Source organism: Ceratina calcarata, unplaced genomic scaffold, assembly GCF_001652005.2.
Source record: "Ceratina calcarata isolate Rehan_Ccalc_2016 unplaced genomic scaffold, ASM165200v1 scaffold297.2, whole genome shotgun sequence".
Classification (NCBI taxonomy): domain Eukaryota; kingdom Metazoa; phylum Arthropoda; class Insecta; order Hymenoptera; family Apidae; genus Ceratina; species Ceratina calcarata.
This window is the reverse complement of record NW_017152138.1, coordinates 1996912-2022175: the sequence shown is the minus strand read 5'-3', so window position 1 is coordinate 2022175 and position 25264 is coordinate 1996912. Positions and strand designations below refer to the sequence as shown.

Genomic DNA, 25264 nt, shown 5'->3' with positions numbered 1-25264 from the left:
ATTGACTGTATATCCAATACATCCTTAATATGTTGACCGCGAATTTTATACATTCATAAAGAAACTGATTATACAGGAAATATTATACATATAAATACTGCATATAATATATAAGAATATAAAGAATATGACAGTTTGCATAAAAATCCGCAATCTACGAACGTGATATTGGATAAAAATATTTGGAAAATAAAGATAGGAGTGGAGCATTTATATTTTGTGAAGTTTGTTCTCAAGCATTCGGCCAAATGCGAGTGCGATGAAACGAATTTCGAGAAAATATTCGGTTGCGTGCCAGAAAATGTATTATTTCTAAGAAAGTCAAGGACTCGCTCAAGGTTAAGTAATAAGTATCTTCTCTTGGTCTTGATTACAAATTAATTTAGAGAGTGCGCGAAACGAAGAAAATTGTTGGTTTCGTTTTGCTTCAAGCTTCGACGTGCCTCTTCTCCGCAATTGTTAACCCTCGTCTTGAAACGTCAAATGTTTCTAATTAGAGTGAAAGTGGGAAGAAAAGAGTCTACAGGTAACTCACACTTGACGAGTAAAAATAGCTTTGTTAATTCAACGCGCCTTTACAATCTTGAAGAACGAAATTAAGGATACGATCTCGCAAGGTTCACTATTCTTCACGTTTTTTTCTTTTACAAGATATACAAGCTTCTCATTCTTCGTTCACAGTTGGCTAGTCTATAAACTTCGAAGCAAAGCAATAACCGTACGAATTTCCCGGCAAAAATCCAAATTCGGAGTTTAGCATGAAACTCGATAGAAAGTAGGTAACGATATCTCGTAGTAATGTTTCATCGGTTGCAGGAGGAAGTTTCGAGGGAGATTTTCTTCTCACTCATTATGGAGATCCAACCGCGAAAGAAACGCCGATAATTTTTCCTTCACTCTTTCCCCACAGATACACGTGCACAATACTTGTTCGCCCTCAATTTCCTTCGGCCGTAGAAGGAGGATTTCCCCGAGCAACTTTTATTATTCCGCTTTTAAGTATTGCCTATTTTTAGGCTCGCAATCTTTAGAACGTCCCACTTCCCTTTACAGAAACCGAAAATATATCCTATGCATGTATTTGCGATCCGGTTACTTTGTATTCACTTTTTCGGCAGCCTTAATTTCTATCGTTCCCACTGCCTGAATCGCCCCTCGTTCCTCATCGCTCGTTCCTCGAGTATTCTTTCTGATATTTGACCTCGGATCTCGTCCCGTTTCATCAAATCGACGGTGTAATTACTACATTAATTACTCATCCCTATTATCGTTGCTATTATTCGCTCGCGTGCGCGGAATTCTGGAGTAGTTCGAAGCACCGATACTCGATCACGGATGAGCCTTATGCGAATCTATTTTTCAATCTTCAATGATAAAATTTTTTTCTGTAGGGCCAGGAACGTCTATTTATAGAAATTTACATGGTAAGAGTCGTGAGGAAAATCTGACGCAAAACTTTTCCAATCTCATCGTCCTACGAGAAGCGCTCGTCAGTGTATTTAAAAATTGGACCAAGTCGCTTCCGCGGATAAAATCGCCTGATTTTTCACCTTTGGACAGAACTTCGATATCAAATTTGAGAAGAGGTCACGGGATTCTCTCTAGAGATGCGTGAACCAGGGGTCGCGACACGAATCGAGGCGTCGTTTGTTAACTGATCTATTATGTAACGGCACTCGCGACGCGTTTAATTGGAGAAATTGCCGACGCGCAGCCCGAATCCGGATGGGACAAACGTTAATTGGAATTTCAAACGCAGTCCTGAATAATCCCAATAAGGGCGCGCTTTAATCATCGATTCGTGGATCAACGATTCTATCCCCAAAGGGTACGTACATACATATCATTTTTCATTGCACATGACATTTCTGTGATCACATGACAAATGGTCGAAACGTCAATGAAATAAAAATGATATTCATCTCTCAGTGGGTGAACGGGTAGATCGGGAATGGATAGAACGGATAGAATAAATATCGATACTCTACAATACAATTTAGAGTATAAAATATATAATTCGTAATCGAATTGACTTATAAAAGAGACAGACGTCTATCAAACGCAACTAAACCGTCAGCATTGTTGGCGCCTTATATCATAAACCGTTCGGCGCATCGTTGCAAGCGAATTACGCGGCACAGCGAATTTGCATTCTCGCGGAAGGGAGTGCATAACGGTGGTTTATAAAACGGGAACACGGACCGTTTCGCGGCGGAACGGCCTATTGTGAGAGGCAATCTGAAAATACCGGAAATATGCGAGACGTATCGCTTTTCAACCCGTTAATTTCCCGGGACGTTTATTAGTTTTCCGTTAAATTGTTTCTCCGGACGAACTGCAGCGTTGGACCCAATCGGGAATTTTCTTGCAGTAATTCGCGAAAGTTGGACAGCCGTTTACTCGATCGGAACTCGCGCGGAGAATTAATCTTTCCGGCGGACTCGCTTAACTCGCTAAAAATCCTGACTTCACTTATACACGAGACATGCTTTCAACAAATAACACAATTTATTCCGACTCAATAAAGGTTGGAGATTTATCTTCCGTTCCTCTTACCCCCGGCAGTCTCTTTGTTCCCGTTTCCTACATGTGCGTGTCTTCCCTTTATTTTCTACTTCCGCTCCACAAAATCTACCCTCTATTAGATTTAACCTTCTTAGTTTGCATGGAGCTCTCTCACAGCATCCAATCTTTGTCGAGGATCCTTTCTTACTCCAGCACCGAGACTCCTCTTTATTCATGCGAACTTAGGAAACACCGTCGGCGTCAGTGATCTTCGTTTGTTGCAACATCACATGTTGACGTCCAAGAATATCTATAAATCGTTAACGACAACTACTGTTTAACACCTCATCAGCTGTTCGATAAACGTTTTATGTGTGGTCTCGACCAGTATCAAAACGATAGAATCGACGGGCTGCTATCGACAGTCTCAGGGGTTAACGACCCGCGAAAAGCGACCCTAAATCGTGGTCGTATTCGAGCTGAACTTTACATTGTACGTTCCTACGTAAGATTCGAACTTCTTGTACTTCTTACACGGTTCATTGCCAGGTTCTTTATTACTTATAAACTTTGACCGATTTTATGATCGCGCCAGATCTCTTGCAGCGCGTATCGCAAGGAGGAAAAGAACCGATTCAAAGAAGGGGTTAAAGGGGTGTCTGGGTGCGTTATTCATCTTTTATTCGAACTCGACCCGGTCCACTCCGGGGTTCTCCCGCTCGGGGCGGTCGGACGGGGTAGGTATTTCTAAAAATAGTCGCGCGCATCGAATAACGAGCTAGCCGCGCCGCTAAGGGTTGAAGTTTGCATTGTGAACGCGTGCACTCTACTCTACTCTCCTGGCTGGCTGTCCTCTATACGGCTACCCCCATGTAACCGAAGATTTGACCCAATGACCCAACGGACGAACCCGAAACCGGCCGGAAACGCCCGACCACCGTGCTCTTTCTTCTCTGTCTCTTTACGATCCCCTCGCCCCGGGCTACCTCCCCCTCCCGCTCTCGCTTTACCGCCTCGATGCAGCCTTTTACACCTGTACCGTGCCTTAATCTTCAACCGAGATCAACGTCGCTTGATCGACCTCCGCGTACAACCCACCTTACACAGTTCTGTTTCCCTCGCGATTCAACGATATAAACTTCAGTAAATCCTTAAGTGAGACCGTTGGGACCTTATGTATATAATTTAAAATTGGTTTTTGATATTAAATAATGTGTCTAGCTACTTATATGAGAATTTACCAATTTTCACTTTCACAAAGTGAAATTGGTAGTCCGTTTAAAGATTAGATTAAAATCAAGCAGAATATGTTCTAATCAGATGATGTTACTACGCTCATGCTTGTTTCGATTAGCGTGTGAATTCCACTGGTCGGTAGAATTATAGAATAGGAATTGAAATTACGTTGTTGTAAGCTCGTTGAAGCAATAATAAGAATATCGTCATTATTAGCATTGCTATTGTTACTACGGTATGCATCGAGTGCGCGCAAGTTTATTGACAGAAACGAATCGACTAGCCTGTCCTTGTCCATAGACGTCATCGATTAAGCAGTCAGCCAGCAATTGTTACGTGACCATGAAAAATCGTGTAGCGACCCTGCTTTCTAATTAATTTCTTCGCAACCGAGATGAAAAATCACCATGATTACCGTAATAGCGTCACGAAACGCTCGAATTACTGTTCTGTAGTTGAAGATTTTGTACAAGAGATTCGTGTCACGTATTAACATTAAAAAACATCTATTAATGTAGTAAAGGACGTACATTTAAAATTGTTAACATCGTGTGAGTCGATTTGGCTCGTTGTTCTCAAAACTTTTTTCAATTTGATCTGATTATTTTTACAAACGGTTGCAGTCTCTGTTGATTCTTGATCCAATTCAATCTTCAATTTGATATTTGTTCAGCGATCGAATAGACAGAATCGAAAACATGTTGAAAAATACGAAATGTTGCCAAATCAACGTAAATAAATGTACGTTGTGAACCGGTTTCTTCGAAAAGCGTCAGGCTCACTGTTTTGCAATGGAGATCAGTGCATGAATTACTTGCGAGCAAAATCGGTGTAAACGCGGGACTGAGAAAAAAAGAGGCAGGAGGGTGTAACCCGCGTATTTTTATCGGCGCGTCGAAAACGTGGCAAACATTCGACAAGGAAAACGGATAGTCGGTCGTTCGCTTTTATCGAAAATCGACGTCCCCCTCACTGATAAACAACCGTAACGGGCCAGAAAGCCTTTCAAATCTGACCACTGAATGAACTCCCTATCTCCGTTTGGCCCGGAAATACAAATTCTTATCCGTGATCTCAGTTTCAATTTGTATAACTACGTTAGATTAATTTCCAACTGGGTTAATTAAAAATGAAGAGAGAACATAAATGTAGTTTGTACAGATGATAAAATGTATAATTTATACTATTATAGTAATAACCATTTGCAGAAATTAAAATTTTGTCTAAGTTCACACACCAAAAAGCATTTCAATTTGCATTAAAATTACTACCTAATTACAGATGTAATGTAGATATAAACGAAGTTCCTGACACCCATGACATTTTATGAAAAGCCGAAAATGATATTTGGGTGGATGGGTTAAGCTTTCGCGAAACGAGGAAAACGAGGAAAATAAAAAGAAGAAGACGAAGAGGCATCACGAGATTCCGAGATGCGCGGGTGGGCCGTTCGTCGCAGTAATTTTCCGCGATTTTTCCCGTCCCGTCCTCTTTCCAGCCCACGTTTCCCGGCCGCTTTGTACGTCGCGCGGTACACGTACGCGCATCGCACAACAAATAAATGGGACCAACGTTTTCCCGCGTGGTTGCAGATTTTTACCTAAGACGACGCTTCCTGCGGAAGCGAGCACAGCGATGAATATTGTACGCAGACACCGGAACCGACTCTGAACGAAATATCGACACGAACCCGCTTCTGGTTTTACGCTGTCCCATATTCTAGCCGGAACGACATTGCAAATTTTTCAAATTATTCTGTGAACTATAGCGTTTTCGCTGTTCAATAAAATTGACATATTCCATATAAAAGTGCCTTCATTTATTTACGATCTTATCTAGCCTACGAAAAATACGACATACACGAGGGGAACGTTTACACGAATTAATTGACAAATTGATATTCATTCGTTCCCGGTTTATCTCCTGCCTGGTAATTAACGGCGAACGTAATTAATGCCGCGTTTGTTCGTAGCACGAAATTTCATCAGTGATCAACTCACACATTATATCATACATACATGTGTGTACATACTCTTCTCAATTTGTTTTAACAATAGAGACATAAAACACATAAATACACGCATAAAATATGACGAAAAGTATTACGCATATAATTTTCAACTTTTATACATTTCAATAATTTACTTGAAGATCTCTGAGATCCACAATCAAATCCAAACCACAACGTGGAAACAAGAATTGTTAACAGTAAGTCATCTTTTATTGACACATGTCGCGAAATAAGAATTTGATAACCGCGTGGTTAAACTGAATGCGACTGGAACGGTGACCGTGCGATACGAGAAAAGAAATCGTCTACGGATTCCAGAAATATATCCACAGAGAGTTTATCGGACCGATAAAGCATTATGTGGCTCTATTGAAAATTTCCTGCGGCCCTCACAAACGGATGAGAAGAGTGAATACGCGAAAGGTCACCGATGCTGCGCTTACATCCAATAGTAAAAAACCATCGAGCTACTGTATTCATAAACGCCCCTACACAATGGCAACTGTATGCATGCGACTACAATGCAAGAATAGATAAGTAAACAAGAAATGATAGTGGAACTTGATGTTGGACGACTCGGTTACGTTAATCTCTATTGGACGATCATATCTCGCAGCAGGAAAACATTGTTAAACGATCTGACTAACGGAGAACCGTAGTAAATAAGCAAAAACAAGAGAAGGGGACAAATTAAGTAAAAGTTATAGATACTGCTATTACCTACTAGAAAGGTCGTATATAATTTTTTTTTATCTCTATTACTTCAGGAGTATCGATTTTACTAGTAGATTCCCTTTGTACTTTTTATCGCAGTTTAAACTTCTCATCCAAAGATCACAATCCAAATGTAAAAACTAAATTGAATAAGGAATAATAAAAACGAATGGAATGTATTCGTTATTAAAAAGCATGACATGAAGGGAAACAGAAAGGATGAAATTGCGATGAAACTCGACTTGGTCCGGGAAAATCGATAACGTCTACGTTCGTGCATGGTCTATAATTTCAGCATTGCGAATTTTCGTGTAGTCTAATAATAAACGTAACCCGATAAATAGGGAGACGGATCGCGGTAATTAGAATTCGCGAGCCACGCTGTCTTGGAAAAGATCCGATCAATTCGTGGTACGCGCATGCCCTCCAAAGACCGTATCGAAATGCTTTCAAATTGGAAACGTTCCTTCCACTTTACGTTTTACAATTCGTTCCATCTTAAAATTCCCAGCTTAGCTCTCGATCCTCGGTCAGAGAAAAAATATCTCTTTCTGAAAAAGGAGTCAAAAACCTTATTCGAGAAAAGGTAAAGGATCCTTTGGATGAATTAGAACGGTAAGATTGAAGAGAACGAGATCCGAAGGATGACGACCTTATTAAAATTAACATCGTTTACGGAGAACAGGAAATTTCCTTTCGACGGTCGAACCGGATCATTCTTTGACGAGATATCCGGGCAGTCAATCGTTCTCGAGTCGTTCCCCTCGTCGATGTTCTTACGCGGAGCCACATCGATTCGAACACGTCTGCGGAGAGGAAACGTGTTAATAAACCGCAATTTCCTAGTTTCCACACGACGCGCTTTCTTAAATAATTTCACGCCACTCGTCGACATTGTCGACGAGTTAATTGGCTGAAGAAGCCGGCATCTGAGAACCCGGGTCGCAGTGGTTTACCGTTTTTCACGAGGCCGGAGTGGAAAACACACGAGACCACGACGGCGTACGTGACTGCGGCTTAGGCCACTCGTCTCGCGCTGCTCTCCGCTCTCGCCGCTAGTTAATTTGTTCGCGCGGCGTTCGAATTGAGGACGTAACAATCTGTGCACGAGGGCCGGGAACACGAGTGCGACGAAAAGGGAAAGTGGCACCCTGGTTTCAGTTACCTCGTTTCGACCCATTGTCGATTGTTCTCGTGTAATCTCGCGCATTATCCGTTTTAATTAACGAACATAAAAGTAGGTGGATGAAGTCAAGTTTGCTCGATTAACCGCGATTTGATTATGACATCTCTGAAGGTTCACGGAACGAGCGTAATCGATTCGAGAACATTCTCGGCCTATTCGGGGTTGTTGAAACAGTGCGACCACCGATTCCACGAAACGTGACACGTATATCGGATAGCGCCGCGCTATTGCGGTAGCACATAAAAAATGCATCGCGAGAGTGACCCGCAACGAGACCGAATTCCGCATTAACATTTTTCTTAAGGATGTATTGGCTATACAGTCAATCCCAAAAGTTTATGTACCTTAGAAAAACGCATTTCCTATAATTAAAAAGAAATCAGACGTCGGAATAACAATGCTAATAATAAATAGCTACGTGCTAAAAAGTATAGAAGGAAATATCCAAGTATTAATTCTGAGGAAAATTTTTTTTTCAAAATTGCGAAAAATGCTTCAAATAAAAGTTGTTTCTCTTCTAATTTCGATATTTAACGAGTTACATATGATTATATGGCATTTTATTGATGTTGACAAAATCCGACCATCCCACCGTCGAAACGGCGAACTTTTGGAAAAAAATTTCGTTTTTCCTCAATAACTCCTAAACTCTTGGAGATACGGGAAAATTGCATAGGACCTTTCTTGTAGAGGACGACGAGATCTACAATTTCCATGTAANTTTGTTGTTTATTATTAGCAATGTTGTTCCGACGTCTGATTTCTTTTTAAAAAATGCGTTTCTAAAGTGCATAAACTTTTAGGATTGACTGTATAGCCAATACATCTTTAACCATTGCGCAGTTCGTCGAATGTCGATCGACTTAATTATACGACGGAGGTTACCTTTTCACCGAGTAATTTATTTTGAAATTTCGCACGACTCTACCTCGCGTCTCCGATCAGATTAGTCAGCATTCCTCACTCCGCTGTCTGTTCGAAGTCTCGAATTTCACGGTAACAGTCCCCGGAGTCGGGAAAGTCCCGAGGATAGGTCGGAAGTCAGGATGATGCGCGCCGAGCTCCGGGGAATATTTGAAAGTTACTTGTTGGAACCGAAACGTCGCGAAATGCTGAATCGGATAGCGTGGCAAGAGTCTCGGAGCTACCAGACTTCTCGCAGCCCTCCCGACTCTTCTGTCGCTTATGCTATTACCGAATATTCTCTAGAAAATCTTCAAAAACTGCTCGGGAGATACTCTGTAATATTTCGCGGAAACAGGACGCGTATAAAACTTTTATAGATTCACTGTATTACGTATACGTACAAATTTTCCAAAGTTACATTTCATGTTTCACGTGCAGTACATTAGCAAAAATGGTCCAAATTGCCATTACTATTTCGTTTAAAAGCATGTACTTCTCGAGTCCCTAGTTGCTTCCTAAGATACTCCCTGAAGTAATCAAAGCCCTGTAACCACGAGGACTGCGCGCAATCTAGCGAATTTCAAGAATCGGGAAGTCTAAACTAAACCTTCTTCCTGTTCGCTTCTCGAGACGAGTATAGCGAAAAATCGAATAGTACGCATACTCATACAACCTGTACCTGATTCGTTTCATTCTATTCATATCAGTATTAATATATTACTATTTCGAGTTGCGGTCGATTCTAGCAAATATTGGTCCAACACGCGAAACGTTTGCGAGACATTGTGTATTATTGTCCAGTTGTGAACGAGTACTCTATTCCAAAGAACGAACTCGCTCTGGCGTATAATTCGATTCGACAATTCCCGGAGCACGTGGATTTCCGTGGATTCTTGGGAATCCGAGGTATGTGCCAGTTAATGGGTCAATGCCGCGTGCGCTCACACTTGCTTTAACCCTTTCACAACAGCTTATTCATACGCAGTGACCTTCGACCAACGCGGTAACTACCGATTTTTCGTGTCCACTGCGATGATCTCAAATTGTCGAGCCGATTAGTTGAGAAATTAATAACAGTGTGACATTATTTATGTAATCAAACTACCACTAATTCTGTTTCCTAAGTAATTTCAAAAACAAAACTCACTGCTGATGTTTAACTTTGCTACTAAGGAGATAATAGCTCATAGTTTTACTTTGAGAACAATGTTTGCGTTACTTTCGTACAATCCCATAGCTTCCTGAATTGAAAATAGTTGAGCATCTAAAGCGAAGAAGGCCAATTAACGTTGTCGCTTGTTACGTAGCACGTGCACCATGAATCCAAACAAACGCTATAAAATACCCAGGGGCAGATATCGCAAATTACGCGGACGTCTCATCCAATTACATTAATTAAATATTCCTTGGCGAAACGGAAGAGGACGCTACTATCAACGTCGAAACACTCTTTTCGTTTCTCCTTCTCCGTTCGCCTTTATATTAAAAATTGTCTGGTTCATTTGCGGTTAGCAAAGGTCGACTCAAGACGGTTAAGGTAATTCATGGAATAAATTCAAAGTACGCTCACGGTTTGGTTAGCGCGATAGCGAAAGGGTTGAACAGTAAAAGAAGGGAAAGCAGAACCTATTGTCGCGAAGTAATCTCGTTATACTGGAGCAACTTTTATCTCTGCACGCTTGCCGCAGTTACGTAAAGTTATTAGTTTGACCTATTTCTGCAGCGAAGAAACAGTGGGATGAAGAGAGGACGGCATGAAAAGAGCACGCACTAAAATACCATGAATTCCCACGATCCTTTCGCGGTAATCCACGAATCAATCCATCGTCTAGGTTCTCTCATCCCGTCGTCCACTCCTATTCCCCTTTTGCGCGCGAGCCTGTATCGGCCCACCTAAATCGATGCGATGGAAACGAATTCACCGCGAAACGATCGATCAAATCGGAAAAGGAAACCAATGAAACGTGGACGTGTACTCACGTTGACTGCTACTCCTTCGTATGATGTTCTCGAGGAATGTGTTTTGCGGGGCGACCAAGCCCCTGCGCCCCCCTGGCATCCTTCCTTTCTTGGATGATCCGTAATCCTGGTCGTTACGACTATCAGGACTTCGTCCAGCCTCTGGTTACGACGGTCACGCGCTGCCTTCCGCGCCGCATGTCCAATCCACTTTCATCTTTCACTCTTTCTCTCTCTCTCTCACTCTCGCCCTATTTTTCTCTCTTGCACTCTCTCTTTCTCGTTTTTTTTTTTTTCTATTCGGATGCACACGCGCAACAACGAAGCACGTATCACTAACTGAATGTCATGATGCGGGGGTAGTTCACCATTGTGGTACCGTCTGAATCACCTGTCGGCGGTTTCAATTGCCCGTTCCACCGGCTGGAACCGGTCCAAGCGAACGCGATCTTCGTCGACGTTTGTATCCGCCTTCACTAAATGCACAATCACTGATCAAATTGTCCCGCTTAGTTTATGCGTCTTATTGTCACCGAGTCTCTCTCTAACGTATCGCGAATGAAAAACAGCCAGACCGACAGCCGTTTTACAATTCTCTATTGCAACATCCAGTTTTTCTCTCCATGATCATCGCACCGAATGCTCGACGAATAAAGAAAAGAATACGAAGAAAGAGGAAATGAAATCGCGAATTGTCCGGGAAACAAATCTCGGAGGATTTCAGGATCTGCCGGGGATCGACCTAGAGATCTCTGTCGTCACCTGAACGCGAAAGCTCCTCCGTCGGTCCAGCGAGCAGCGTTCAGGCAGCTTCTCCAGCTCGGCGTGTTTCCCAGCTCCGCGGATTCGACGAGTGGCAATGGCGCCGGCGGATGTCCGTGGATCGTCCTCGTCGACGAAGAGGCGCGCGGCAACCAATGGTGCGACTGGTGGACGACAGAGGAGGACGGCGATCCGGATGTATCGAGGCACCGACCACGGTTCTGTCGATGGTCTCGCGGAAGTGTCCTCGGCTGGTGGACGCGCAATCGATGACCCATCTAACCGCAGTCCTTCCAGGTGATCGCGCGCGCTATCACGGGAACCCGACGGCAAGTAATTAGACGACTGCGCGCTACCTGCCACGTCGTTCTCCACATCCTCGGCGTCCTCCTCGGCGTCGGTGCAGCTGGTGCCCGCGGAGGAGGACATACCTTAGACAGAGGGACGTAGTTCAAGAGCAATCCACGGTCACATCCTCCTCGCTCGATTTCGGGACCGTGGCCTTACGTTCCTCCCTCTCCTGCTGTGGACGTTCCCGGTAGACGAAAATCAAGCCAAACGAATCGAACCAGCGATACGAATCGCGCGAATCGTACGTACGGACTGCCTCTAAGAAACTGTAACAAAACCAAATATACATTTTAAATAGAAAATTGTAAATAATAGTGAACAGAATGCATTTCATTCTCATTATTCGTTGAAGGAAGCTCGTATATTTTTATCAAAGAAGGATCTTGCTATCTAAATAGAGAAACCGAGTCATAAAGGATAAAACAAAATTCTGTTTCCATGCAACAATATGTGTCTGCAAGTAATAAATCGTTGCGAGTTATCTTTATGGATCCGTGGAGTCGCATTTATGCGAAATGGCGAAGTATCAAAGCTACAATGTTCGCGGTCGCGAGCATCGAGTTCTACGGGCTTCGAGAAAATCAGAATAATTGGGTTGGAAGCGTTTGCTTCCCGACGGAATTCCCGCTAAGCACTACACATCGTCCATCGTTTACAATGCTTGTCAAACGCGGAACACAGTACGTAAAAACAGATCATTTTTTTTTGTTAAAAAAAAAAAGAAGTAGAGATGTTCCAGAAGTGTGGCAACGAAATGGCTGGAAAAATGTACCATAGTGGTACGAATTAGAGAAACCAGCAATGCGAATCGTGTAGCTCGTTATTCTCAATTTCCGAAAGGTCTGAATCACACTCGAGAAGTCAACAACGGATTCAAAACAACGTACTCGCGACGCAAGCTTCATCGGTCTTCCAATCGCCGGCTCCGAACGATGTAACGTTTGTTCACTATCAGTTCCCGCTGCCGAGACTAAAAAGTTCCTTTTGAATACAGACCCTCGTATCGATTCCGCCCCGAAATACCGATTCGCTTCGAATGCACTAAATCACATCCGTGTTCATCCGTAAACACAATTACGTGCCGCGGCGTAGAATCGTTTCGCTCTCCCCTGTCTTTAAAAGGGAAGGATACGCGTTTACGTGCACAGTATCTCCGTGACGTCAGTTTACACATCCTGCCAGAGCCGTAATTAGTAACCGGTGGCGTCGCGCCGTGAAGAATCGATCGAAAATCGATAATTTATCGACCTTTACACAAGTCAAATAACAGCAAACATCAGTCAGTGATACGTCCGTTAACTTGCAATTAGCGTAATGCCGCATCGCCGGGAACTCGTTCACACAAGTTCTTTTTAACCTCGAAATAAGTACTCTGTTGTATCTAGTGTGATTATTTCTTACTGGTTCTCGATTCTTTCAAAGTTGTTTAATTTTGTCCGGGAACAGTGTTTGTAGAACATCGACTGTTCTGTGTCTGAGACTGTAAACTGTGTCATACGTTAGAAGAACGAAAAGATTGACGCATGACGACCGAAACCCAAAAGAATTCTGTGATCGCCCGTGAGTACTACATTCATATTGTTTGCATTTTAAACTATGTGTCCTTCCTTGTTTTTCCGTCTACTGTTTTGTTACTTGCTTTTCCGATTTGCTCATCCGAAAACTATTTGTCTCTCCATTAACTTCTATCACTGATATTCTGTTCTACACATTTCGGACAATAACAGCGACAATTGCTTACAAGCTTATGTTTCGCAAAATCATGCTATTAGAATAAATATTTTCGAAAAGGTAACATGTTATATAATTTACCGAGATATTTTAATACTAAACATTTCGCGTTTCTACAATACCTGTTAATACCATCGTAACGAGAATGCCGATTTTTTGAAAACAGAACGACCATGCTCGAATCTTTGATATTTGAGGAAAAACTACGGAAACGTTGGGTCACAATTTCGAAGAGACGTAAAGAGAATTCTCCTCGAGAATGGGAGGATTACTTTTCCTTTTTCACATCTGTACCAAAGATTCTGCCTCGTTCCCTCGATACCCTTTGTTTTCTCAGCTCCGCTAACCTGGCAGATTACTCTCGATATCGATAGCCGTCTCGTGTCGTTCGAGGAAATGCTAACATCGACACAATTTCGTACTCCTTCACTTTATGTGTACATATTCCAGAGGAGCATACGACCGTTGAGAATTTTCTACCATCTCGCTTATTTCATCATTGCTTGGATAAAAAAAAAAATAATTTCTCCTACACGTAGGGAGGTTGTTCATTCGCAAATGTAGTTCGCTCGTTTTCGTTTCTAATTGAAAATGTAGGCGGGAGAGGTTCAGGTTAGCCTTGGGGGAAGTACCAATGACGTTCGAACGTTTTCCGATCCTTTCACACGGATTAAATTCGGATGCATTGAAACAAGCCATGCGGATATACTTGTACGCTCGAGGAGTACCGATGTTCGCGTGCTCGCTGAAAATACACCGGGCCGCGTCAAAAAGTTAATTAACTACCAGAATTTAACTTCCCGCGGACGTCCTTCCCGAATGTTTTTGTGTACTCGCGAAAAATGAACTCTTTAAATGAGTTTCGTGAATCGTTTCGCATATAACTCTAAATGAAAGTATTAAAATAGTTCAGAAGCGGTGACTGCACTACGTTTTATGTAACGAGCAACAGAGAATTGAAAAAATAAAACGTTTAAGAGGGAACTCTCGTATCTGCTGCATAATTTTCGCTAATGCGAGCTCATTTCGAAGATGAACGGTTAAAGAGAATGGATGATACTCTGAGAACAGCCACGGAAGAGGGCGAGAATCTACTTCAAGATCGAAGACGCTGTAGCTTCCTGTGTTTCAATCCACGAAAGGGAAACAGTGGAGATGAATTTTTTAACACCCCTACTGTACTCGATGCATACATCTCGCAACGATTTATAGTAGGAACCATTGACCCACTCGCCGTTTTATCCTGATTTTCATTGCGCTCTCGTGATATATCATTCCCGTGCAGTCTCACACGCGAGGGAAGTCGAAGAGGTATTATTGGAAACAATGAAATCGGACTAGTCCGATTCGCAAGAATTCTAATAACGTCCGAAGGTCGACCGAAAGTGGAAAAGTAGTTCGCCTGTCGATCGATGCCGGTGGTTTTCGCAATGAAAAGCGAACAAACGTTTGGACGATCGCGGGCATTCGCTCGAATTGACTTTTATTAATAAGCGATTTCTAAAATCTCGATCATCAATGGAAACGATTGCGAGGGTTCGATGAACGTTATCAGAACGATTTGATCCGTGGGCAAACTATCAAGGAGACAACGGTTTTCCATTTTCCTGTTCGGTATCTCACGATGATCTTCTCCGGAGGCGACGCTTCTTCGGCTCATCGCTGGGAGGAGTGCCAGTACGCGTTCGGTGGAGGAAAAGACGGAGAGGAAGAGGGCAAAGACCGAGTCGGGAAAGAGGTCACCCGGATTTCTCGCGTTCTTACGTACCAGAAAGGGACTCGTATCTCAAGGTAGACCATCATTTTTCGTGGGAGGAGTTTTTGGCACCCCCTCGTACTACCGGGTAATCGATCGACCACACTTTTACCACCTAGCCTTAGCCGATGCTGGCCACTGACAAAAGTACCCGAACGTCAGTGCGAGAGTCGTTTGTCTCGGAAGGGGGTATCGGAATCTACATCTCCCTTGTATCTTCATTTCCAAGAAATTGCAATTTCTTAATAGTGTATCTACTACTCCACCGATTCCTCGTTCGAAAGAAGCTACCCACCGTAAGTGAATTCGCACTCCGTAAGTTAAATGTAGAAGAGCAATTAAAAGGACGGTAAAGTGGCCGGGGCTCTCTGAACGTGTCAATTTTCCTCAAAGAATTCGCGCTGGAAGCACGGAACAGAGAACGAGAGACAATCGCGGAAGAGAGAGAGAGAGAGAGAGAGAGAGAGAGGAGGGGGACGGCTCGTTCCCCATTATGGAAGAGAATCGCTTTGAGTTCGATCACGTTAAACTCGACTAGCTATTTCTAGCCGATGCATAGAGACTCGATAGAGTCGTAGTCTCGAGAGTAACTACGAAGAGCCAAGTTTTCAGTCAGACAAGGAGATACGTACCCCATCCCAGAGACGTTCTGCGATCGATCGACCTTCCTACGTTTCTTAACACCGAACCTACGGTTGTATGTTCTCGGTCTTACCTTGTGCACCTGAGAAGATAAAGGGCAAAGGAGAACGGTAGATCGATAGTCAAATGCAACAAGGAATGCCTCATGATTTACTCTAATCCATAAGTAAACGTAGACGTTCAATATTCTTTAAATGTCCGTAAACTATATGCAGTGTTCCTACTGCACGTTCAATTTTCTTATAAATGTATAAAATCGATTCTCTTAACGAGTGATTCGTACTCTTTTTTATGAACGGAAGACAGACATGTACGTGTGTATACTGTTGGTAAAATTCGTGACGCAAAATGACGTCACTCGTGAACGCGCGCGCGCGCGCGAAGCTGAACGAATGAGCAAGAGTGGCCCTGTTTCGCGATCCGCGAACGTCGTTTCCCGCGATTCGTGCCACGGGGACACCCGTTCGTGTAGTCATTTCGGCAATCTCGCGATATAAATTATAAAATCGAGCGACGCCAGGTCGTCTGTGTAATGGCCGGCATGTAGGACGCCGCGAAGGAATCCGTTCGAGAATCGAGACATCGAATACTCACTCTCTGCCACCCCGTGCCACATTCTGGGACCATTAAACCAAAGATGTATTCCGAATTGCTAATGGAGCAAAATGCTCCGCAATGACTGTCTTCTTATGAGGACGATAAAGCGATCACCCAAATGTTCATTTTCCACCTACTAAAAACGAGATCCTCGTTTGGCGAACGTCCGGCTCGTTGGCTGTTCGTCAACCCAGGATTAAGGCGGAGTAAGGAAAAGTAAAACGATTCTCGTTGGTAACAAGCAACGGGATCAAGAAACCGTAGAAACCGAGCTAGGAAACAAAAAAGGGGAAGTAAGTCCAGGGAAATGGATCAGGCTTTCAGGCGAAGATGACACCGCAAAGGATTCACGGGTGAAATAGGTGGTAAACCTTCGGCAAGGGAATAAAGGGGGATAACAATACAGCAAAGGGCAGGGTGATTAAACAGGTGTAACGGATCGGCGATGTGGAACGCGCGGGATAGTATTCGGGCCACGAGGTAATGGGGTATGTATAGGTACGATTTTCGATTTCCCACGGGAGGTCAGGCAAATTCATAACCCAATCTATCTGCGAGCGAAACGGAGAGAAACAACGGAACGCTTGTGCCAATGAATTCGTTGACGCACAGAGCTTATTGTTTTTAATCGATACTGCTTCTGCTGTCCCTAATTAAACCTTTCGGAGAAATGACATTACTCGAAGTTCCAATGATACTCTAAAATTGCGTGATCTATTGCGAATAATCTTCGTGGCAACCTGAGGCGAAAATAATTTTACCTGCGAGTCTATAGATGATATTGAATGAAACAAAAAATTCAGGCAATTAAAAATGCTTGATACCGAGGTAATTAAGAAAAATACCGCACGGTCCCGTATCGGAAACACTCGGGGTGCGCTCCAGGTTTCGAGGAACTTGACGACCTGTGAAGTTGGCAGAAATCCAGGTACCTCGTCGCAACGGTGAAAGAAAAGCCCGCGACACGGGGGATAATAATCGTAAACGTTGTCGAAATCGCCGCCTTTTATCACGACGTCGCGTCGCGCCGTCATCGAAGCTAGACCGACGATTTTCTTCATCTCACCGACGTCGACGAGTTTACGACGCTTAGCGTTGATTGTAAAATCGCTTAGGCGAGGATCTTTCGAAAATGAATAATCGATCACGAATCTACAGAGATATTTGCATATCCCCGAGAATCTCTCGTGGAGAGAGGAAGATCTACTTAGATGCAGATGATCGCGTTGATCTCGTGCAATCTACCGAGTACATATTGCTGTGCTGGTAGATCGATCCACCGTTTGACATTCGAGGACGATGGAACGTAATGATACTAAACAAGAACGTGCACTTGGACATATTTGATACTACTGTACTGTATATAATACCCTGAACAAAAGTGTCTGAAACGATCTGTGTTCCGAATGATGTATGTTTTATTTGGAATATCTTGTAGGCGAGCTTTGAGATCAGAGACAGAGGAGGAATTCGTCGGATTGACGGGAATTTCGGGCTTCCTTGACCCCCAGTGACCTAAATATTTTCGCTTCTGACGGAGAAGCTGATGCAGAATTGCGGCAGACTCGTGGGTACGACCGTTCCCTTTTCTTCGGTTTCGTGAAAGTGATCTAGCGACAGGAAGACAAATCTCTCTCGACGTTGCTTTAATTCGTCAACCGTACCCCTTCAGATCCCGTTCATCCTTTGACAAACGTTACCGATGAATCTATTTCCGAGCACTTGTACGAGAAACGAAAAAGTCGAGGGAGAACGAAATCAGGGATTTATTCATGGACTTTGCACACTTTCGTGAGGATTCTGTTGAAATGCAAACATCGCGACACAATAGCTTCCTTGACCTATGGAACGAACGTTTTCCGATTGGATCCGCGCGTCTCACTTATTTCCGCAAAGTTCGATCGAAGAAATGTGAGCATGGAATTGATCTTAAAAGCAGTACCGCGTCTGTTCTGACCTTGCCTCGCAAACTTCCACACCGTTGCCCGACGATGCCTCATCTAGCCCCTTAGCACGAATCGGTTGTCAATCTGGAGCGGTCCACTCGCGGGAATTCCTTTTTCTAACTAAATACACTCTTATACGAACTGTTCGATTTCCCTCGATCCTTTTCTTTTTATCACTCGTGTACGTCGATCTCTTTGATCTCACACAGAGAAGGTCATCATCATTTACTTTTTTCTATAAGTGCAATTCGCATCGATCAACAAATAAGCTATGACTATGAAGGTAGGGAAAGAGGAGACAGGCTAAGGAAGAGAATCCAGGCGCACCACGCGACCACAATGATCGCTCGAAGATCGTCATCGTCGCGTACGATTGAGAAATCATAGAGTCCAATTGTATGTGGGGTCCTACCGATGAGAATATCCCAAGGAACGTGTCCGATCCTTTCGGTCGGTGTTATCTGCGGTGGCTAAGCAGGGTGGTTCCGTCCATCGCGTTTCTGGATCGTATCGCCTCGAGGATCGATCGCGGTCGGGTGCACACGCGCTGACCGGTTGCGGTACGCGTTTGGGAAATGCGTCTCGGACACGTTTTCGCCTTGTTCGGACAAAAACGGGATTCGCAACCGATCGGAAAAAACGAGGGGACAGATCCTGCGTTTTTCTCTCGTCGCGCTCTCTGCTCTTTTATCCTTTCCTTCAGCTTCTCGGAAACGAAACGTTGTCTCAGCCTACACGCACCACTGCTACTTGGTCATCCTTGCTAGCGTAGAGAGAGAGAGAGCGCGCGCGCGCGCGAGCGGATCAGCGTACGAAATGATCGTGCACAAGGATTTCGAGATTCAGCCGTGCGACAGGCTGACCGAGTGCTGACTGAGACTCACCCTCTGTGGCGGCGCTGACTACCCCCTACAACCCTCCTACGCGTTCTCCCACTTTTACTACCGTTTCCATCCCCATGCTGTTCCTGCAGCGCTCGCGCTCTTGCGTCACTTCGTCTCGCCTTCCGATTCCGCGCGAATTCACATTTACGCCGCAAGCGGAAGATCTTGTCTCTTCTTTTATCAACACCGTAACATCCTCGGTATTTTCCAATTTTCCCTTTTTACCGAAAGAAACGTCGATCTAAGGTCAAGTTTCTCGGTATTCCAACGCATCCTTGTTCTCGCATCACTTAATTTGCTTTTTTCGCATATGTACGCGTTTAGTACGAAGTTGTTCTGTATTTTACTAAAACATCATTATGTGTCAAACAAGATTTTCCGCCTTCACGCCACGTTCCCTGCCACGTGGATCGCCGATGACCCACATTCTGCTGCGTTGCGAGGAGATCTTGCTTCCGTAAAACAAATAGCGATACGTGCTAGACGAAACCTTAAAAAAAGAGCATGCGCTACTTAACTACGATCAACTCTTTGGTTTCGGTGTTCACGGAAACTAACTGCAAGCTCAAGTATTATCTTGCGAAGGACAGTGTCGAATGTTTAAGTAACCGATTATACGCGCCACGCGTAATGTAAGCAGAAAAGAATTCCTGTTATCCCTTGAATTGCCCACTGTATTCTTTACTACGTCGATCGACTAATTACATACTTCAACATATGACCACGAACTCGCTTGACTCCGGGGTACTTCCGTGAAACCTTAATGACTTTTACTTCCGTGCTACGTTGTTACATCCTGAGAGTCCTTCGTCGAATAAAAACGCATTGTTTTTGGAGCGGCCCACGAGGTTTTCAACGAAGACGCGAAACTAAAAAGATGCTTCAGTCGTTGAATAGAAATTTTAGAGTACCGGAGATGGAATTCTTATGTTCCTCATCTCATTGTGGAGGACATCAGTGAATTTATAATCAATAAATGGATCGATTATTCTCGCGGAAATTTAAACATTGAATGTAAGGGGAGCGGCCGCATGAAAAGAAGGGAAACGTGAGAACTAAGAGGAATTGTAATAACAACGCACAAAAGTAAAGAGGAAGAGACTTCCAGAGACGATTGATTTGATCGAAATTGATAGAGGGAGAGCGTTATCCCACTTCATCGTTACTTCGTCGGCTACCCCATTTTTATCACATACTGCGAGCCACACATTATCGTTATCTTACTCGCTTATTCTTCGAGAATCAGAAATCCAATTGAGACAAATCAGAAATCAGATTGGCTTTTATTCTCCTGAATTCAACCAGTAAGGATTTCCAGATTTGTAATTTCCCTGTTGTTTCTCAACGAGGTAGCAATTTCTTTCACTGATCAGCGATCCCTAGACGTCCAGAAAGTAACATCTTTTCGTATTGCGCGAGAGGGCTAAATTCTCATCGTGACACCGAGGAAAGAGGCGGCCACCTGGCGCGAAGCGAAGCGGAATATTTACGCGACACACACGTGCTCCCCGATCCTCTGACACTAATTGCGAGCTGCGTCTGGCTGGCTCTCGAGGCCCCAAATTAATTAATGGCATACCAAATGACGAGTCTCACTCGCTGAGACCTCATTCCCGGAAAAAAGCAAAATAATACACCGTACGATCGTGCCGCGAATATCAATGCTTCCTTCGTCGTTACCGTTAGAAACGGAGCCTCGTCCACGTTAATGATGTACCGTCCCTATCCGTTTTTCACCCTCTCTGTACCTTTCCTTCTCCCTCCCACGTTCCCTTTCGCCCCATGCCGCGCGTATACGTAGCAATATCATCGCGTAAGATTATGTACGTAATATGTATATTCAGCCGTCGGAATTGTCGCAATTAAATCACCCCTAATTCGAATCTTCTAATTCGAAATCCCCTAATTCGAAAGGAGAAGGGATTTTAGAGGAGGGCTTGCAGAAAATGCATAATGTATAGCTAATCAAAACAATTTTATTGTAACAAAACTCGTTAATCCTCGACGAATAACCATTTTATTTACAAGTTACGAAACACACTAAATTCTCTAGACATGTTCATTCCTTGGATTTCTTTCCTTGGGCTTCCTCCAGCAGGGCACTTGTTATGCCTATTTTTTTCAATTCAGATACCAACTCCCCATTTCTGTGCATTTCTAGAAGTATGTCACATCCTCCCACGAATTCTCCGTTTATAAACACTTGAGGGATTGTGGGCCAGTTAGAGAATTCTTTAATTCCTGTGTAAATGGAAAAGTAGCTGATAAATTGTATATTTCACTATTGATATTGTTCAATAGATATGGACCCTGTCTGAGTTCCTCGTCTTCGAGAACGTCATGGGCATCGTATTTCACATCGTGCATTCTCAATATCTGTGTAACAGCGTTACTAAAACCACATTTCGGACTATCTGGAACACCTTTCATGAACACAACCACTTTGTTTTTCTGTAAAACACATTCAGCATACGTTTACTATTACAGCACACTATATAGACACATAAGAACGATCTTCTACGTAGCGTTTTTAGCTGGTCGCTTCTTTGGCACACGATCGTTATTACTACTTATGTTAAACGATAGAACGTAGTCACTAATTAATAGCGTAAGATACGCGATTAGTGATGAAATCATAATACATTTCATTGAATAATAAATATATTGACGCATGTTTATACGTAACCTTAACGAGATTAGCGATCCTGTCAGCAGTCGTCGATATACTTCTGATTGCGTTGTAAAATTTTAAGGAAATCATGTCTACGTCACCGTTGTTTAAATCTTGTCAATCGAAACTTGAATTTTTTGACGGAAAAACAACAACACAGGTTACCCGGTCAACACATCAATCGAAACTGGATTGCGCCATGTTGATTTTCTTTTTCTGCTTACAGTGGCTCATGTCACCCTCTACAGGCGAAGAAAGAGGACGCAAGGTAACATTTTATTTATAAACGCTTTTTACAATATATATTTGTAGAATGTCTCAATTACAAGTCTTATAGTTTGATCTCTAGTTCAGTGATTGTAATTCATGTATTGATACGAAATAACTTTGGAATGATAAACTAAATCGCTGTATAATCGACAATATTAACCTCCGCGTTCCGTTAGATGCCACGGACGGTCCTAAAATTTGTTGCCCACCGATTATTCTAATGCCGTATGAATAATGAATCAAATTCTCGTAAAAAAGTTTACATACTTATATATATTTACGTAACTGTTACATGCGCGTCGTCGTTGTGTAATGTCGTGCTATACCAACTTACACCGTGTCTTATCGCGCCAGAATTGTTGCCTGCGCATTAATAGAGCAACTAAACAGTAGAAATATTATCAATTATTAGGTAACTGCTTATTATTATTTTGCACTCCTATATTTATGGGATATGAACATTTTTTAAAACGCTTATAGCGTTCTTTCGGCTTAATAAAAGATACTAGTGTGTAACCCCGTTTCACCGCAGCCACTTCAAATTCGATCTACGTTCATGGCCTACTTCTGAGGGTCTACGCAAAGAATCCTGGCTACGACATTTCTCGGGCTATCGTTAAATATCTTACTCAAAATTCAACGAAACCTCAGCTCATCGATCATTCGCAGTTAATTTATTCAGAACAATACTGGTAAGAATTAACTTCGTATCTTTATAATATGTAATACTTAAAATTTTCTTCAGAATTTTGAATTCCTCAAAGTACAAATAATACTCGAGGGACAAACGTGTCAACGGTTTTATTGTAAAAGTCTTTTATCGATGTTCCGAGCTCTTTCACGTGACACGATTACGTATACATCTATAAATACCGGAAATTAATCTTATCTCGTCAATATATTATCAAGTCAACCGATGAAAGCACAATGAATAAATTTTCAAAAAGATCCGTCGCAAAAGTTTGCCACTCGACGTTTGTTTCGAACAAGTTTCCTAATATCGTTTTCTTTTCTATGGAATAAAACTGTTGTCATCGATTGCGACATTATAGTAGTTAGCATCAGCGTGCAACCGTGATTTCTACGTCATTCTCTGACGTTCTTTCGTAGTCGACTCATTGACACGAAGACTATCGATTTTTCAGAAAATATATAATTGTCAATGGATCGCGTGTTTTTCTATCTACGTATACTAGATGCATTAGATTGAAACGAAATGTATTTCAACTATACCTGCCGTCACGAGAGTTCATAGTGCGCAAAGACCAGTTTTCGGTCGCTGTCCTTATCTCTCTCTTTCTCTCTAATGCTTTCCACATTTTCCCCACTACTCGGGTCTACGTTTTCGGTTATCCCACTACCTCCAAGTTGCGTGAAACTGGTATGGAGTTTCGTGATGACAGAAATATGTATTATATTTGTATCGCCTGTATTCTCATCAAATTGTTTCGCAAAACTAATTTCATGAATTTCAAAAATTACAATGATTGACTTTCTGTAATATGGTTTGAAAACAGAATGGGCGTTTTAGATTTTGAAGCAAAGGCGAAATATTATCGTTGCACTTGTTATGCAAATACGTAGTACTACATGTATGTCCTCGCGCCACTGCTTATTACTGTGTCCGTATCATTGTTGTTCTTTGCGTGTTAATATGAGCGGTCTATTTTTTACTTATTATTATTGCACTCACATTGTTTAAATGATCGGCGAATATCTGTTACATTTTTCCCGTTTCGTATATCGTAAACGCATATCCCACGCAACGACGTAATCGTCCTCCCCTAGTGACGTAATTGTGAAAAATCGTTGCGGGGAAAACTCGTTAACTCGGCAATACGTCCGCAGCACGTGGTTGTCCTTTGAAGCAGTGACGTCAAATCGAAATCATGGTCACCGTGACCAATCGCCATGGAAACTGTGCTGCGAGCGTGTATGCGCCAATGCGAGAACGCCTACGAGGATTTTAAAGTTTGTATGTAGCCGATAGTTGGGAGCAGAGCATCCCAGCTTCACGGATCAAATCCTTGTGATAGGTCGGGGATGAAAGCGCGAAAATAGCAACAGGTAAAAACGTAAAAAAAATATTTGCTTTTGGATGAGTCGCGTGAAGTCGCTTTCACTGCGACCGTCGTTCGAGGTTCTTCGAAATCTAGACGCCTTTTAAGCCACTGAATGTTCAAAAATTAAAGACGAACGTCGTAGGACACGTATGTAGAATACTGGAGAACCAGGTGGGAGTCTCGCGTCCATTTAACGTAACAAAAATGCGGCCGTTCAGCGACTGTGTAATAGATACTTTTTTTGGTCATTGCGTAAGATGCAACGAACTTGCTGACGAAGCTCAAATCATTTCCTTCGCTTTCTATAACGCTTTTATTCACCTCTAATAAAATTAAGCGCAATGTGTGTGGCACTCGATATGCCAGTAAACGTAATAAATCATGTGTTACATACTGTAGCGTAGAAATGCGCGTACGTACGTAAAGGAAACAAGCACGAGTACTCTTACCGATGTATGCAACAGATAATTGCATACGATCTTGTAACACGGCCTTGCGTTCGATTTACTTTTCTCTATGCTAGAGAAGAATAGCCTGGCTTTATTTCGACCAAGTTGGCCGGGTGGGATTCGCGAAGGTCAGCCTCAAAGAGGGACTAAGGGACAAACTGGAAAGGAACGTTAGCGGGATTGTATTGTGTTCGGACCCCGAGCGATTGTTGGACTATTCCTATTCCAACGCGGCTCGCTTTAACGCGAGTACACCGTGACGACGGGTTTCACTTTGCCGCAATGTTGGCAGCTACTGCCAGTTAATGCATTTTCACTGGCGGGACAGCGATGCTAAATGATACGGTTTCCTGTTCACGGGAAACTCGAAACTAACCCCCGGCACCGAGCTATACCAAAACTCTAACGCGCCACGTTATCGGATAGCTGAAAATGTAACCTATGCGCAAAAATTTCCTCTTTGCGCTGGCTGCTCGTAACTGGAACTTCTCGTAGATTTTGTTACATATGTACGTATAATAATGCAAACAAGATTCGCGTAAAACTTAAACTACTTTGCTAAATGGTAAACATTTTATTATGCGACCGATAGGAAATATAATGTAATTTCTAATATCTTAAAAAG

At 42.9% G+C, this 25264-nt stretch overlaps 2 protein-coding genes across 12 annotated transcripts in view; both read right to left on the bottom strand.

The window, feature by feature from the left end:
• eag (potassium voltage-gated channel protein ether a go-go) overlaps positions 1–19199 on the bottom strand; it is a 53292-nt gene extending 34093 nt beyond the window's left edge. For 10 of the 11 annotated variants that reach the window (XM_018022982.2, XM_018022984.2, XM_018022983.2 and 7 more), the window contains exons 1-2: positions 18715–19199; positions 10539–11896 (exon numbers count right to left, since the gene is read on the bottom strand). In XM_018022982.2, coding sequence (XP_017878471.1) covers positions 10539–10617 — 79 coding nt within the window. In that variant the 5' untranslated portion in view covers positions 10618–11896; positions 18715–19199. Of the gene's footprint in view, positions 1–10538; positions 11897–18313; positions 18566–18714 lie in introns of those variants that run through there. The other variant, XM_026812813.1, reaches the window with a different exon arrangement.
• Positions 19200–21142: 1943 nt separating this feature from the next.
• Positions 21143–22080, bottom strand: Grx5 (Glutaredoxin 5). The gene is made up of 3 exons (XM_018022929.2): positions 21873–22080; positions 21496–21637; positions 21143–21427 (listed from the first exon to the last, which is right to left on the bottom strand). Exons 1-3 carry the CDS (start codon positions 21945–21947, stop codon positions 21246–21248), a joined length of 399 nt encoding a protein of 132 aa, XP_017878418.1. The 5' UTR covers positions 21948–22080; the 3' UTR covers positions 21143–21245.
• Between the last annotated feature and the right edge of the window lie 3184 nt (positions 22081–25264).

Excerpts from the sequence above, each read along its gene's own strand:
- Grx5 (XM_018022929.2), bottom strand. The coding sequence starts at position 21,947 with ATGATTTCCTTAAAATTTTACAACGCAATCAGAAGTATATCGACGACT. Across the intron at positions 21,638-21,872 it reads GGATCGCTAATCTCGTTAAG|AAAAACAAAGTGGTTGTGTT; the intron begins GTTACGTATAAA and ends TGTGTTTTACAG. Across the intron at positions 21,428-21,495 it reads AGACGAGGAACTCAGACAGG|GAATTAAAGAATTCTCTAAC; the intron begins GTCCATATCTAT and ends CCATTTACACAG.